Raw genomic sequence first — 16,203 nt, 5'->3', positions numbered from 1 at the left:
CAAATTATACAATAAATTTGTTTTAATCAGAGGTGATGTGAAAAAATTAGCTTAATTAAATGACAAAGGGCAGCCGTACCTTGGTTTACATGAAAATCAGGGACCAGATTGGATCACTTGCTGCTGAATTTTTTTGTGTGCAGAAATTGTTGGCTTTAATGCACAGCTTGATTGCAGATTAAATGTTAATTTGTGAAACAACTGCAAAACTTATTTCTCTGGTTTCTTGCTTATTCATTGTTAAAAAAGAAAAAAAATGTATATATATGTATATACATATAGATATACACCTATATATATATACATATATATGCATACACACACACATATCTTCACAGGCATAGTCATACATGGTAGACAATGTATAACTATGAGTGTTTGTTTGGAGGCGACTACACCAACAGAGCAACTGACTGCTAATACCTGAGGCTTCTTCATAATTTGGATGAAATACATGTGGTTCTTCATGGGGTAGATGACAATGAGCACATCTCCAAAATCAGTGGGGATGATGCCACGTCGGTAGTCCCTGGTGTGCTCCGACCACACAATGTGCACCTCGTCGTTTCCCAGGTGGCGCAGCTGCGACAAACACAGAAGCGAAAAGTCTAATTACTTGCACATCACATGCATTTTAAAGACAAAGTACAATGAAAGGAATGAAACCATAAACTGTGTTAAAAAAAAGTTACTTAAAAATTAAACAGTTATAATGGTTGCTAACGGGTTGCTTTTGAAAGATGACTAGGAATACAGTTTGGTCAGCAACCGCAGGCTAAACGTATAGCACCACGAGACTGGAACAGGGTTACAGTTTGTAATCTTTTTTTTTTTTTTTTTTTTTTTTGGGCTTTTTCATTACGAAATCAAATTGGAAACACAAAAGGGACAAAAAAAAAAAGAGGCATTTGAAAAGCAAATAATTTAAATCCAATTAACTTGCACCACATCAGAGATTAAATTGCTCCCCATTTCCACCCTATTCACAGACACAAATGACAGTGAGGAGGGCAAGAAGGCGCACTTAAATAACAGGAAATTGACTAAGACCAGATTGGAATAGGTAAACAAATTTTCCATTGGCAAGGCAAAACACACAAAGACATATTGTCTGACAAGTGAGGCGCAATTGCCACCTGGCATTTAAGTGATATTTCCTCGGGCGTCGTTGCCATTGAAAAGTTCGCCTTCACTCAGAGACCAACATCTGCCAATGTACTGTGGGCCTAATGAGCCATTAAGAAACATGCCCTCGCCCACCAAAAAATGCAATTAGCACATTCTATTATAAGCCTTTAATTATGGTAATGTGCTAATCTTAAACAAATCCACGGCATGCTGATTACCGCCGCGCGCCAGTTCAGAGCTTCCTGGCTAAGGATCAGCAGGTACCACCCAGGTCAGTCTCTGGGACAATTTGAGGGAAAATGTTGAATATGCATTCGCGCCAGACAATCACCACCGGGATGTTAATTTGGGTTAAGATATTAGCATTTGGATGAGCTTAATCACAAGTTTAATGAGGACAGCGGCGCTCTTGTCAATCATCTTTCGGGCGGCAATCTATTTACTTCCCGGGTAATTACGGCCAAATGTTTGAGACTTGCGATTTGAGTCAAAGGCTCTTGTCCAATTAGCCCTCTTTGACCCGCCGCCCCTCCAAAACGGCTTGTTGCGCGCATTTGAGGGGGCCGGCGGACGGCGGAACGCGAGAGGCTCCTTTCTAGAAAAAACAACCTGCTGCAGCTCTGCTGTTGGCGCGCCGCCTTTGGGGGGGGGGGGGGTATGATAACGAAGGCGCCCGTCAATCTCACTCTTTCTCTGACACACGTGCACTCAACACGGCCTTACACTCCCCCCCACCCCCCCACCCCCCCATACCAAACCCTGCAGGCCGCTTCAATAACCGCATTACTGAAGCCAGCTGCTGCTGCTCCTGCCTTGCACTCCCAGAAAAAAAGCCCCACAATTGGATTGAGGAATTCATGGTTTTTCCCTCCTCTTGATCCGCTTTCCCCTGCCTGCCCCGCCATTGTCTTCAAGAAAACAGCCAATCTGCCCGACAAGAGCCCCCCCAAAGGAAGGGAGGACCGCAGGTAACCTCTTTCATAGACCATCTTTCCCCGCAATCCGCTCGACAAAAAAGAAAAAAATCAAAAACTAAACCAGGTGCAGGGACAGCAAAGACATGAGTGCTGGCAAAGTGGCAGCAATGTCTTCCTCTGCTGCCTTCATCAAGAGACTTTTGACAGAAAAAAAAAAATCATGTTTGGACGGAGGAAGAGACGGAAGGAAGAATATTTTTGTTTTTTACAAGTAATCAAAGAGAAAAATATAACAACCATTCTGGACAGCAAACATCATTGAATGCTGATTTATACAAGAAATTCTGTGCCTCCATCCTCCTCAAAGTGGGGTCTTGCCGGACGAGACTTGACGAGAATTACGGCTTAAGCGCTCCACACCATTCAATGGAAACACCTGAGAATCGCAATTGGACTTTGTCGAAATTTCAGAATTATCACTTTTATTTTTTGTGAAAAACTGGAAATGCAGCGAGAGAAAGTCTGAGAACCACTGTCTTAATCCTAATCACGATCAAAATCACTTAGTACAGTGAGGGTGGGCTTGGAATGACGTGGCGGACCAGCGTGGGGGATGGTGGGTGTGGGGGTTGGTGGAGAGGAGTGGGGGGACGGGGGGACGGGGGGGGTCGGACGTGAGCGGAGCCTGATGAATTTCCCGTCTCGGCGGGGCGCCGCATGAGAAGATTGGCGGCGTGGACGGGGGCCTCGTGGCTCATTTCTTCATGTTAAGCGCTCTCGCTGCACCGCCGACTCAGGATCCCCCCGCAGAAGCCAATCGATTGCTCCTGCGGCGGCAGCAGGAATTGGATAAAAGGGTCCTGCCAGCATCCGGCAGGCGCCTGCCCTAGCGGGGAGAGCTAATGGCTGAATCCGGGCCCTGGTCACAGCACAAAGAGAGGGGGGCCGGCGCTGGCAGAATCATACTCATTACAGCGGCGGCACACTGGCCTCTCTTTGGCTGGCGCGCCTGCGACTCTCCACTGCTCGGGCCTGCCTGCCTGGGGTCGCTAATCAATGCCCGTACTCTGAAGTCACACCTCCTGGTCGCAGCTCGACGCGGAGCCGTGGGCCGCAGCGTCCTGCTATGGGCCGGCAGGACTGTGTTGCCATTTCACCAACACCAGGCAAAGGGGGTTTTATCTTGTTTGTTTTGTTTTTTTTTTTTTCTTCCCCCACCCGCTCGAACCCTCCTGACTTGTAACGCTGGACTTGTGGCATGCAAATAAAACGGCGGCCGCTGCGATAATTCAGAACTCGCAGACAGGCGAGGCATAAAAATGCGCCACAAGCAATGTCCCAGAAAAAGAAGACTTTTTTTTTTCCCTTTTTTTTTTTTTACAAGGGAAGCAACAGTATCATAGAGATGTGACACCATACAGTATAAAAATCTTTGAGGTATTTGAAAAGACAAATAAAAGTATTTGCGATGGGTGTTTAGTAAACTTACAACACAGGGTGATCAAAAAGTGATGTGGCTCTTATGTCACCTAATTTTTTAATTTCTTAAAGGTCCAGTGTGTAATATTTGGCTGGATTTATGTTTTTTATGTGAAATATAAAAAACGTATATAAAATTCCCCAACAGCATTAACGTCCCCACCACTTTACCTTTTTGGTCAGACAGTCATCAGAATCTGACGGCATGCGGGTGGAGACGTGGAAGATGGCTTCCACGGTGGAGGTAGCGTAGTAAGGGGCTGTTAGGCCTGTGCTGCCATTCTTCTGGAGGCCGCCCATGAACCCACAATGTGTGGCCAGGTCCACCTAAAATGGGACATGCGGAATTTTGGTTCAAGGTTTGAGATTTTCTTTTCTTTTGGAATAATAAAAAAAAAAAAAATCAAAGGTCCGGCTGTCTGCACCTCCCATCCCAGTCCAGACACAAAGTCTTCGTAGGCCTGACTGCCTGCGCAGTTTGACAAGATGGAGCACTTGTCCTCTTGGCCCTCTCCGATGTAGAACACGGCAATCTTGTGCGTCTCTCGACTGCAGAACAACAACAAAAACAACAACAACAAAAAGACAGTAGCCAATATTAAACGGATCACAGCGGTGGCATTTAAAAAGACAGCAACAACAGAACAAAACTTAAAGGTCCAGTGAGTAAAATTTGGCTTGATTTATGATTTTTATATTGGCAGGAGAGGAGGAGAGCAAGGCGATAAAAAAAAAAAGTTTCTTTCTCTGACTACTCCGGATTCCGTGGCAACACATCGTGCCTCGGTCACTTTGCATGCTATGCTTCTGCAAAGGATGTCGGAGCAAGTTTGGCAATTTGGAACAGAAGAGGAAAGCCCGATCTTGAGGGAATTCTTTCAAAGCCTGGGGCAGGAATTGAATCAAGTGTAAAAGACAGAGTGAGATAAGCACAGTGGGGGGAAATTGGAGGTAGCAATTGGAAGAACATGAGACAAGTAAAACTAAAAGGAGGAGGGGAAAAAGGGACAGTGTGCACAAACCCATGTATTAGCACTGCTGCTTGTGAACGAGATTGAGTGAAGGGCAACCATGGAAAAGCCTTACAAAGCCTTATTGACATGCAAACTGTATTTTAGAAGCCATTACCACTGCCTGGAATCCAAGTTCTTCAGTTCCCTCAAGAGTTTGGAGTTTTTCTTCAACAGATGGAAGCTCTTCCTGATTGAAACAAACATAAAAAAAAAAACAACAACTGTGCTGATCAGACGTCACACTTTCTATTGTTGCGCGAGGGAAACAATAACTAGTTGTTTGAGCTGGAAGGTATAATCCACTAGTGCCCTGCCAGAGAAGTTAGGTCTGGCGCCCGAGATTAGCAAACACAAAGAAAACACAGGTGCAAACAGCAATCTCCTGCTCGCTGTGCACAAGTTGCAACATCACCATTAAGAGGTGTAAGCTTTTAATTTACGGGAGAGCAAAGATGTGGCTCTGCAAAGCAGACCTGAGTGATAGCAGCTGGGCACTTTTACCCCGTGGAGAGGAGATTAAGACACTCTAGACTCCGCCGTGCTTTTAACTTTGCCCCCGCTCTTTTTGAGTAACGAGGAAAGAGCTGAGCTACTTTTAGGAGAAAAAAAGAATAAAGTGGTTGAAATCTTTTACCCCCTTTGCAAAAAAATAAAAAAATAAAAATTGAGCAAGAATGCAATACTTTGGGATTTGACTGAACTTTGCTTTCACTGGCTCTGCTTAAAATGTCCTATATTAGGCAGAATTAACCTCAGCGATTCTATCTGCCAACGACGTGTCTAAAGAACTGACCCAGAAACAATAATGAGAGAAGTCCAGCCTGGGCTTTGTTTGCTCGCACCTGCTTGTCAGGAGCCGTGCGCTGAAACAGTCAGCGGTTCTGGAAGTGAGTGACGTCACACTGAAGCCTCTCCCAGGTGTCCCAGGTGTCTCAGCCTGGTGGGCATTTCTCCCTCTCATATTTCATTTCATTTATTTGGATATCTATTAGCCGTGCCTGAGGTTGTCGCTATTCCTCTATATTAGCACAATATATTTTTTTTATGCTTGTGTTTGGTTTTTCAAATTATTAATATTATTACTACTGTTTTTTTTCAGTCCCATTTTGCCTGCCCTGTTATAGTGACCATAAATATTTAGGGGAAAACCTAATGTTGGGTTTTAATATTTTTCTTCATTAAATGCCTCTGGCCTATAATGACTTGTGTGTCAATACACCGTCTCATCCACGTCACTTTGTTGACCTTATGTTCTGCTTTACTTTTCACATTTGAAAATTCAATAAAGACATTGGTAAAATAACAATATCAGATGTCACATCATGGCCGCCTTGCTTTGCGTCCCTTTCCGTGTGCGGTGCAACAAATCATACAGAGGGATAAATATACAGTTTTCAGGGTTGGATTCTTTCTGGCTAATAGTTGGATGGTGGCTCGTCCAGATTGAAAAAAACAACAAACAAATCTGATCATGAGCGTAAAAACTCAATCTTTGAGATGTGTAGTATAAATAAGTAGAGTCCAAATTGGTGGCTGCAGCCAAACACTGTACCTGCGGTCCCAGGAGTTCATGCCCAGGTCGTTGAGCAGCAGTCGGCAGAAGTAGAACGGCGCTTTGGGTTCCTGTTGGCTGGGTTCCTTCTGGCACGTGGCTCGGAAGCTGACGTCGGCGTCCCACCTCTTCACTTGCTCGTCCTCCTCTCGGGTCTGCTGCAGGATGGCCTCCAGGATGGCGCCCTCCTGCTCCAGGTTCATGCCGTGCGGCGACGGCGCCGGTTGGTTCAGCCTGGCCTGCGGCTGCGGCAGGCACTCGGGGCTGCACTGGCCCAGCTCCTCCAGGAGCTTGTCCAGCACGTCCACCTCGGCCTCCTCGCCGCAGCCGGGGTCCGGCGCCGCAAAATGAGTCTTGTTAGACCCCTTGACCGGGGAGCCGGCCTGGTTCCTGCCGTTTGCGAGGACAGCGGTGGAAGCGGAGACGGGCTGAGCCAGTTCGTTAAAAAGCGCCGCGTCGTTGCAGTCCCTCTGGTCGGTGCAGTAGAGGATGGAGCCGTCCCACGAGTATTTGCCTGAGATGTCTCGGACGATGATGCGCACTTGGGACGAGGGCTTCGGCGGCTGGCCGACGGTGGGGGTCTCGGTGGGGATCTGCAGGTAGGACACCAGCGTGCTGTCGTTGAAGACGAAGAGCTGCAGGTTGGGGCTTTTGAAGACTTCGGACGAGAGCTCCGACGACTCCACGTAGGGGTTGTCGTGGTTCTCGCTCACGAGGCTGTGGAGGAGGGCGGGGCCGCCGCTCAGCGGGTAGTGGCCCAGGTGGTTGACCAGGTGAGTCATGACCATCCGCGCCGTCAGGGGGATCAACTCCATGTTCCGTCGTCGCTTTTCTGCGGGAAGAATGTGCGAAAAGGATGTTGAAGTATGATGCTTTCTCACTGACATTAGCAGGTCGAAGTGGGTTTTTTTTTTTTTATGTGGATCGACCCACAAACAATCGGAATTCGGCCCCTTTCCCACTGACCAAAACCAGCGGAGTCTCACTCAAGACAAGACACAAGAATAAATCGGTAGGCGGATCTCTCTTTCCTAGCAACGTATAAACCGAAGAAAAAAAAGAGGCCGACACGCTATCAATGCTATCATCTCCGCTAGCTTTATCCAAAATAAAACCTAATTTACAATTACCGACAGTGTGCGTGCGTTATTCATTCGGGACAATGGCACGGCGCGAACACCTCTAAGTAGGTAGTGCCTAATCACGAGACAACTTTGAAAAGCCCATTGAGTCACCTTACAATGGACGAGCGCGTAGACGGGCTGAGTGCTAATGAGAATCACTATCTTTGCCAGCTGTTTAATAGCAACCCCGCCTGCCCCGCTCACTGAATCGCATTTATGTAAATGCACAGGTTTTTACTCCCCCGCGTGAAAGGCATGCGCTGCTTTATTCCGCCGTGATGTTGGACGGCGGGGGAGAAAAAACAAGAAGATGCACTCTTGCATTGTGACAGTGCTATCAATACCATCATCCCCCATCAAAGTGGAGAAAGCTCTTTAGAAAGCAGGCCAAGCTGCATTAGGGATGCGCCGGCCCTTTGATGTGACTTGATCAATATGAGGTGAGGTGGGCGAGGGGGTGGTGGTGGTGGTGGTGGGGGGGGAGAGCATGAATATAACTAGGCCGGCACTCTTTGGTTTGCCCTTTTGATAGTGTTTTGTTATTTCTGCTAAGACTGTGCAGCTGGGTACCGACAGCGCCGATGTGTTGAAATGTTCTAGGTAAAAAAGCCGCTGCGTGACACTGTTTCAGTAGCGAATACATAACAACGCGGCGTGTTTGGGCTCCGGGTGGGAGGACTTTGCAGAAGTTGTGGATGTGATGGAGAGGAGAGTACATTGCCTAATGGAACCACAAGGTCACAAAAAAGACAGACAGAGAGAGAGAGAGAGAAAAAAAAAAAAAATCACATTTTTATCTAAACCCCATAATGGGACTGCTCTCTAAGGCTGAGTAATAATGTGAAAATTCCGGTCCTTGCGGTGCTTGATTTCCCTTTCATACTTTTTAATAAGATATTGATATTTAATGGCGGGACTACAAATGGATGGGCTACTTAGAGTTTGCTGTCGTAATTCCATTTTTGAGACCAATGTATGTCTGCGTGCTTCGTCAGAAGTTCCAAAATCAGCTAAAATAAAATGATCAGTGCAGGTTTTCTCTCTTTTTTTAAATATATATATATATATATATTTATACCAGCGCAACTTTTCAGACACACACTCACATGTGCCCCCATACTGTGTCGACTAATGGCCTCGTGCTCTTACCTTCGGCTACGGTGAGCAGGTTGCCAAAGTCGCCGCCAGCCTGCTGAGAGGGCGCCGGCTCGAAGCTCTTGACCTGCCCCAGCATGCGCTCGTAGTCGGCAGACAGACCCGACAGGCTGAGGAGGGAGCCGCCCTGCTGGCCGTGCAGGGCGGCGCTGGACACGCAGCAGTGCAGCACCTGTGGCGCGGCGACAAAGAAAGGGATGGCGGTCGGCGATGTGATTGCGTTAACGTCAATTAAGGGGTGTTTTTCTTCAGCGTGACAGCGACGGGCACCCGGGTGACTAATGTGTTTGTACGCCGGCCCTGATGGATGGTGTTTGTGTCCGGTGAGACGATACGCAGTAACTCTCCCTGCTTTGTTCTGACATAACCCAGGAGCGGCGCAGAAGGAAGACGTGGGTACCGTTTACATCATGAGGCGCGACGGAGAGGCATGAAGACAGTGTGTGTGTGTGTGTGTGTGTGTGTGTGTGTGTGTGTGTGTGTGGAGGGGTCTTTACTGCTGCTAATCCATTTCTCCTGTGATGTGCGAGTGTATCGATCTACATAACAGATGGCACAGCATCCGTTGGCAGGGCCAGATAAGGCGCACTGGGCCGGTTGATTACAGCTATTGGGCAGGTTTACACTGTTTGATTTAATTAAGACGTTACCACCCCCCCACCCCCGCGCTCAGCTTCAACTACAAACGTGCCGCGCTTGCAAACACACCTGTATAGACGGACGACCCGAGCGCAGGTGAGGTGAGGTGAGCTGCATCTCAGTGCGTGCAAAACCCAGAGGGCGGCGTAGTTTCGAGAAAAGTCACGCAAAAAAAAAAGGGGGCGAATGACGTTCAAAAACTTTGGGGCGGAGAGCCGCGTCCGCCGTCTGATAAAAGGCGGCGCGGTGGGCGGATGCTTCCACCGCAGAGACCTCTCTGAGTGCAGCGCCGGGGGAGGGATTGGAGACTCGAAGCTGAAAAGACCTGAACCAAACAGCTGCTACACCGAAGCCCCTAAGAGGGTCCTCGGCGGAGAGGCAGGAAGGGGGGTTTCGGGGGGGCGTGCGCACACACACACACAAAAAAACAAAAAAAAAAACCTGCAGCTGCGCTTGACAACTGAGTGCCTGCACACCACATAGCAACAGTTCCAGGGAGATAACATGGATTCAAACAGGGGTTTTAGAAGAGTTGGGTGTAGCAAGAACACATGCAAGTTGAATATGTGGAGAGATTTTTTTTTCTTCCCTTTTGACCTGACTGAAAATGTCTACACGCGACAATTTACACAGAGCTCATGACGCTTGGCAGAAACAGCACAAAAGCGACACAGTGCAGAACAAGTTCAAGACGTAGTAAAAGTAAAATAATACGAGATTTCTGTACTTTTCTGTACTGTACTGTAACAAAGAGGAAAAAAAAAAAGCAAGGGCTATATTTACTCATTGTTATTACTACTATTATTATTATTATTACTATTTTTATTATTATTATTATTGTTAAGGAAGTGGCAGTTGCCTCAACCTTGAGTTAAACTGTTCAAACTGTTGAATTAAAACGCTGCGTCTCACTATACATGCAACAAACAACTCCAATCATCTAGCTCTCACGGCATTTTATGGCAGCTCATCTAGTCCTCAAGCACACTGTGCATGTTGATAGTGGGGAATATGATTAATATTGCACATATTATGCAATTCTAACACACACACACACGTGCTCACAGACACGAGCTCAGAGACGGACAGGAAGTGCAGCTGGCTGCCCAGGCAGAGTGACAGCGAGTGGACAGATGGAGAAGCTTTAGCGGAACTCCGCTGAAGCCACTGGGCTGTAAGGCAGCGTTAATTCCAGCGCTGTTGGTCACATTTTGCTTTTCTTTTTTCACGCAACGTTATTAAAAAAAGAAGAGTGTACCCGTGTAAAATAAATGGACACCTTCTGCTACCGCCTCATTGATATCAGCCAGGGATGGAACAAAGGGGAAGGAGCCGTCGTGCCGCTCGGCGCGGAGAGTAATGACAAGAGCCAACGTATCCGTGGAAATGTATAGATTTTCGCCTTGATATTGCATTTATATTGTCGTGTCCGCTGAAACCCAGAGGGGCCGGGGGGCCCTTTTGTGCGCCGACGGACGACCAATCATGCCTAATTGTCTTTGCCTCCATGGCAGCTGCAGGAGCTCTCATATTAAGACATATTCCATTCAGATCTCCGGGACAAGCGTTTATAGCCCGAGCTTATCAAGTCGACAAAGGGTCCTCTTTGAATAATTGGACCATTTCTTATCAGGGGTGACATCCTTACAAAGATCTGCCGTTGACCGCATCTGCCCAGACGGGGGAATGAATAATACCTCATTCACTTGTGCCTAAAGCTAGGCCTTCATCCTCGGCGTCGGACCATAAAATATCGGCTACAGGGGGAAGAGTTTCAACACGGAGGATTTTTCTGCCTTTACAACAAAACAAAAAAAAAAAACAAGAAAAAACCCCACAACAAAGAAAGTTGTAGGAGTTTGTCGCGTTTGATATATGCCATGTGCGCGCGTGGCGTTAGTGGGTGTTTGGTGGGTGTGCCACCCTAATGTTAAATGAGGCATAGTATTGAGGTCATGCTAGAGGTGAGTGTAATTAAAGAGGCAAGTCCATTGGGTGGGCTGGTGAGGGGGACACGCTGGAGCTGACCAAAGATGGCCTTCAAGCAGGGAGATGTGTTTGTTTTAGAGGCAGCTTTCCTACGGTGGCCGACAAGGGCGATGCATATTCACACAAACACAAATCTAAACGAGGTACATAAAGAGGATCGTGGAGCAAAAGAAAAAGCTAGAAAGTTTCTAGTAGAAACTGGCGTAAAATATACTCACAAATAAATGTCACATTAGCGCGCTAAGCCGTACCTTCGCCTGTGTGTCTCTCCATTGAGCTGCTCCCCAAAGAGCGCCCCCTGCAGGTTTGGAGCACTTCCGTTGCAGTGACTGGTTTATGCAGCGTTTTTTTGTGTTTGCATGTGTTCTCTTGGTTTGCATTTGTCGTGTTTTGCGTTGCTTCTCTGTTTGCAGCGCATTTGATGATAAAGTCTATGTTTTTATGTCTTGCGGCACATTTTTTTTCATTTGCACCACAATCCCCTTTTTGTACTTTGTTTAGATTTGTGTTTGCAAATTTGCATCGCTTCCATACCTGCACCTGTTTTCGCCAACTACGCATTAGGCAGTTGTATTGTGTTTGGCCCTTGTCGGCCACTGTACTTTCCAGCCTTGTGAGCCAAACCCACCCTGTAGATGTAATCCAGCAGCGGGGCGTCGCTCGAGGCGTGGCCTTCCATCGGCGGCGCGGTGATGGGCTCCAGCAGCAGACTCAGGGGGACGGCCATGCACCAGTCCAGCAAGCAGAGCAGCAGCGATACCATCAGCTGTCAGGACAAGACAGGAGAAAAGTCAGTTCAACTTTGAGTCAATGATGAAAAAAGTCATTCTGCTACAGCACAAGAGAGGAGCGATTCTTCCAGAGCACAGTGAGTAAGAGATGCGAGTGGCAACAAAAAAAAAAAAGAAAAAAGAAAAAAGAAAAAAACAGACACACAAAGGACAGCGTCCACAATGGGAAAAAATTCCTCTGCAATAAAAACGATCCCAACGCGACAGATCAAGGGCTTTTAGATCTCGGCCATTTCACATCCCCTCCTTTACCAAAACATACCTTTTTGTCTGCCTCCACTGGTGAGTGCTCTGCGCCTGGCAACAAAAAGGCTATTGTGGCCACAAAGATCTGTGTTGGGACAAAACAAGGGGAGAGATAATTGGATGACACACTCGCATTCATCAGCTGGATCGCAGGCCGCAGGGCATTTAGAGGATGCGTGCGATTTATTAGTGCCCAAAGTACAACTCGCACGCAAAAACAACCGTGGGCTGAGAGCAGCTTCCCGTCTGACCAAAAGCCATAGCTTTAGGAAATAGGATTTCTTCAGAATTGAATTGATGTCTCGAAAAAAAAAAAAGAGAGAGTAATCGTCACTCTGGAAGGGAAAAAGTAATATCCCCATTAGTTTCCCAGTCTAAAATTAACAGGCTCGATAGGAAAAGCTGCACCCGGCGGAATGACTACCATGGCTATTAAATTTTAGCTCAACTTTAAAAGTGAATATGAAGGAGGGCTCTGCATTTGCTATTACCGGTTGGTGAACGTACAGGAAGTCTCAGTCAGAAAGGCACGGTAAATTGCACAAAAATGCTTGGCACTTAGACTAAATACACGACTCAAGAATGCTGCGCAAAGAAGAGAGTTTGAAGTTGAAAATGAGAAACAACCCAAAACATTTTAAAGCTCCCGGTGTCGTGGACGGCACGACGCAGAAACAAAGGTATTGGTGACAGTTCTGAACCTTTGCAGTGTGTCTGGCCACCCAAGGTCATATCAAAATATGCGATGATGAAACGTTTGTTTGTCTGTGTCTACTGCACCATTGTATAAAACTACTGCTGCCATGACAAAACTGTTTCTGAAGGGATCACTTCAGGTCAGTCTGGTATACACTTCAATCCACAATGATCAATCATAAGGTGGCACTGTGGCAGCTCCACTTGGCATTCCATTCTAACGATGAACTCTGCTTGCTGCTTAAAAAGCACTTGCCTTTAGTTCTTCAACCTTCAAAAAAACTTCTTGCAACGCAATCATAACTATCACCTCTTATGATAAAAAAAAGTGCAAAAATATTTTTGTACAATTTCAAAACACAACTTCTTGATAGCCTGTGACATATCGACTGACTGTGACTGTACTCTCCTGAATAAAGATGCAAGCATTATGGAAAAAAAACTTGCACATGCACGTGTATGTTCATGAGTTACCTCAATGATTTTCTTGGGCAGAGTGTGGTCGAACCTGCCGAGCTGCTCCCAGTGGGAGATGAGCAGCTGGAACACGTCGCAGGCCGCCTGAGCCACTGCTTTGTTCTCAAACTGGACAAACAAACAGGGGGGGGGAGACAAGACAAGAGAGGATCAATGACGCACAGGAGATTTCCTTTTTTTTTTATGTTGACCAGCTTTGCGAAGAAAGAAGTGATGTAAAACCTGTGTTTTCTTCAAGGAGAAAAAAAAACAACCCAAAACAGCAGCGTAAATATCATTTTTCTACATGCAACAACGTTATTGCAATAGGTTTACGTTTTTGAAAAATTGGTGCGAGCACAAAGCACAGAGAGGTAAGAAAGATGTACAGGAGCATTTTCAACCTGACACACAGCATCGTCAGGTATAATAGAGGAAAAACGTTTTCAGAATATTTGCCAGATTCTTATTATTTCTGGTTCAAAAGCAAATGGAAATAATTTTGTTGTTTTTTTGTCAATATGTCTGTCATATGTCTGAGATCAAAGAACTAACCAGATAATTGTAAGAAAAGACAGAATGAACCTAAGTCAGTGAATTTATGCACGTTTGAAGTTTTAAAAAAGTCAACAAGCTTTACTAAATCTTTACAGCTTTACTAAATCTGTCCCTCCCACTTATGTAAGTCACATTTCCATCTTTCAAAGACTGAAGCCCGGCACTTTCCTTCCTTCCTGGATTTGACTCAAGAAAGCACCGAAATACGACAAAAAAAAAAAAAAAGAAAGAAATACGGGGAGAAGAAGGTTTCGAAAAAGAAAGTTCAGGCGCTCTCTCCGCCTGTGAAAAAATTCAAAGCAATTCCCCTGCGCGAACCCATCTTTCCACTTAATGTCCCGTAATCAGCATATTTTCACTCCCACTCCAGAGCACGGCTCATTTTCTCCGGACTTATTGGAGGAGAGAACTGAGTTGTTGACAATTTCCCCTCAAACGCGGATTTCTGCGGTGATTTGAAATTCTTTGTGAAGAAAATAGAATTTCCCATTTCTTCCCGGCTGAATGCCTCTCAACATGTAACAAGAGCAGACAATGTAGGGAGCGCAGAAATGGCCATGCGCACGCACGCACGCACACACACACACACAAAAAAGGGGGCCCTGAGAGTTCAGCACCTGCTTTTAGAAAAGAGACTCTCAGTGCCACTCTCCCCCCTCCCCCACCTAGATTCCCCACCCAGTATGCACCCTCTATTTTAGGGCCGGCTGAGTCTGTGTGTCAAGTTGTACAGGGGAGTGATTACTGCTCCATTAGAGGAGGGAGGGGTTGCTCAAGCAGGAACTCGGGAGATGTAGCTGCTTAAATTGGTCCACATCTACTGAGAGCGAGCAGCCTGAAAATTATGCCACCGCCCCAAATCCTTTTCTGTGAAGGGGGAAAGAGAAAAAAAACAACAACCGCAAACTAGGCTCCACTGGTTCTCTGCATCCCTTTACTCAGTCAGAAAGAGGACAACTCCACCTGGGAGTCACATCGCTGGGCGCGTTTCATTTTTCCAAACCTCTCTGCTCTGTCCGTGTTGAAATTGTTCTGCAATTTGTTTTGTTTTTTCATGGTGATTTTTTTGTTTGGTACAGCTTAAAAACAGAGGGATGGTTCACTTTAAAAAAAAAAGAAAAAAAAAAGGGGGGGGAACAACTGCAAGGGTTTCAGCACCAATTTGTCTTGAAACAGCAAATTAAGGTTCAAACAATTTGCTACACTTTCTATGTTTTATATTATTGACACTAGCTCACATTTTGCATTATCTGTGTATTAATATTTTTGATATAGGAAAATCAAACATTTCCATCGCTTTCCTTTAAAATGACATTTTCTTTAACTTTCATGTTACAACTTCAAAGACGAAAGTGATTAAAACCACTTGGACGGTAGTACAGGCTTTGTATTTGGTTGTGCGCACACACACTTTGGCCACCACACGTTTCTTGAAGCCACCTGATTGAAATAGGTTCTTGTGATTCTGAGCTGGTATTTTCTCCCACTCGTACTTTGCGATTTGTTCAAGCCCCTGAGTCTGATTCCCTTTGCTGTGGCAAGACTTTGACTCGAACACAGATTTCACTGGGATTCAAGGCTCAATGCCGGCCAGTTTATTTTAAGTCGTGCTTTATAGATTGTTTATAAAGCACAATGCATGTGTATGGTGCTGCTTGTGTACTGTGTGCATGAGTGAAGAAGCTTCCCTTCCTCAGAGGGTCACTGACCTTTAGCGTCACTCCCAGCACGCTGATGGCATCTTTCACCTGGTGATGGATGTTCTTTTGCATCAGCTCCTCACACACCCACATACCCAGACTGCACACGGCGATGCACCTAAAATGACAGTGGCGTCGCGATGAAGGGATTTAGGAGAGATCTGGAACTTTACACTGAGAATGATGACCAATCGTGTAAAGTTCTTAATTTCAAATGAACGTATAAAGAGTCACAGTGTAATGAAGAAAGGGGGACAATGTGATGCTGACATCTTACCTGGCCCCTTCGCAGTGCTCTTTTGTGGATGTCTCCAGCAGTATGTTGACCAGATAGTCCTGCACAGTCAATGTCATTGTTCTTTTAAAATACTGCTTTAGCGCACATTTATAAAATTCAGCTGCTGTAAAACCAACGTATATTCAGAGATGATTAAATACACATTGTGTATTGTGCACAGTATTGTGCCACTGTACAATTGCCTTGACTGTTTTGTCTGTTCGTCATTGTTCTCCCCGACTCCACCCTCTTTTCTTTCTTCCCCTTATTCACCGTCTGGTCCAGTCTCTCCTAAAGTTATCATTAATAATAAATTAAAGGGCCTTATGCAACAGGTGGACCTTGTTTTGTCTGGCTCACACCATCTGCTTTTAGTGCCGCCTTTGCAGAATAAATCTGTCAGGCACTTTGAAGGCAACAACTTTCACATAAAGGATTAGTCCATAAAAAAATAACTAAATAAATTAAAATAAACAAAAAAAA

General features: G+C 45.9%; 1 protein-coding gene across 6 annotated transcripts in view; it reads right to left on the bottom strand.

Annotated features, from left to right (window-relative positions):
- Nucleotides 1–16,203, bottom strand: part of ralgapa2 (Ral GTPase activating protein catalytic subunit alpha 2) — an 88,513-nt gene that overhangs the window by 31,365 nt on the left and 40,945 nt on the right. For all 6 annotated transcript variants that reach the window (XM_076027536.1, XM_076027532.1, XM_076027533.1 and 3 more), the window contains 11 exons: nt 15,721–15,779; nt 15,453–15,561; nt 13,204–13,314; nt 12,050–12,118; nt 11,625–11,762; nt 8,363–8,540; nt 6,090–6,921; nt 4,653–4,724; nt 3,950–4,073; nt 3,696–3,851; nt 424–582 (listed from right to left, as the gene is read on the bottom strand). In XM_076027536.1, the coding sequence (XP_075883651.1) occupies nt 424–582; nt 3,696–3,851; nt 3,950–4,073; nt 4,653–4,724; nt 6,090–6,921; nt 8,363–8,540; nt 11,625–11,762; nt 12,050–12,118; nt 13,204–13,314; nt 15,453–15,561; nt 15,721–15,779 (2,007 nt within the window). The remainder of the gene's footprint in view (nt 1–423; nt 583–3,695; nt 3,852–3,949; nt 4,074–4,652; nt 4,725–6,089; nt 6,922–8,362; nt 8,541–11,624; nt 11,763–12,049; nt 12,119–13,203; nt 13,315–15,452; nt 15,562–15,720; nt 15,780–16,203) is intronic.

This window comes from Nelusetta ayraudi, unplaced genomic scaffold, assembly GCF_046127955.1.
Source record: "Nelusetta ayraudi isolate G7.1 ecotype Tasmania unplaced genomic scaffold, CSIRO-AGI_Nayr_v1 ptg000021l, whole genome shotgun sequence".
Classification (NCBI taxonomy): Eukaryota; Metazoa; Chordata; class Actinopteri; order Tetraodontiformes; family Monacanthidae; genus Nelusetta; species Nelusetta ayraudi.
Note: the sequence above shows the minus strand (reverse complement) of the source record. Positions and strands in the feature narration are given on the sequence as shown.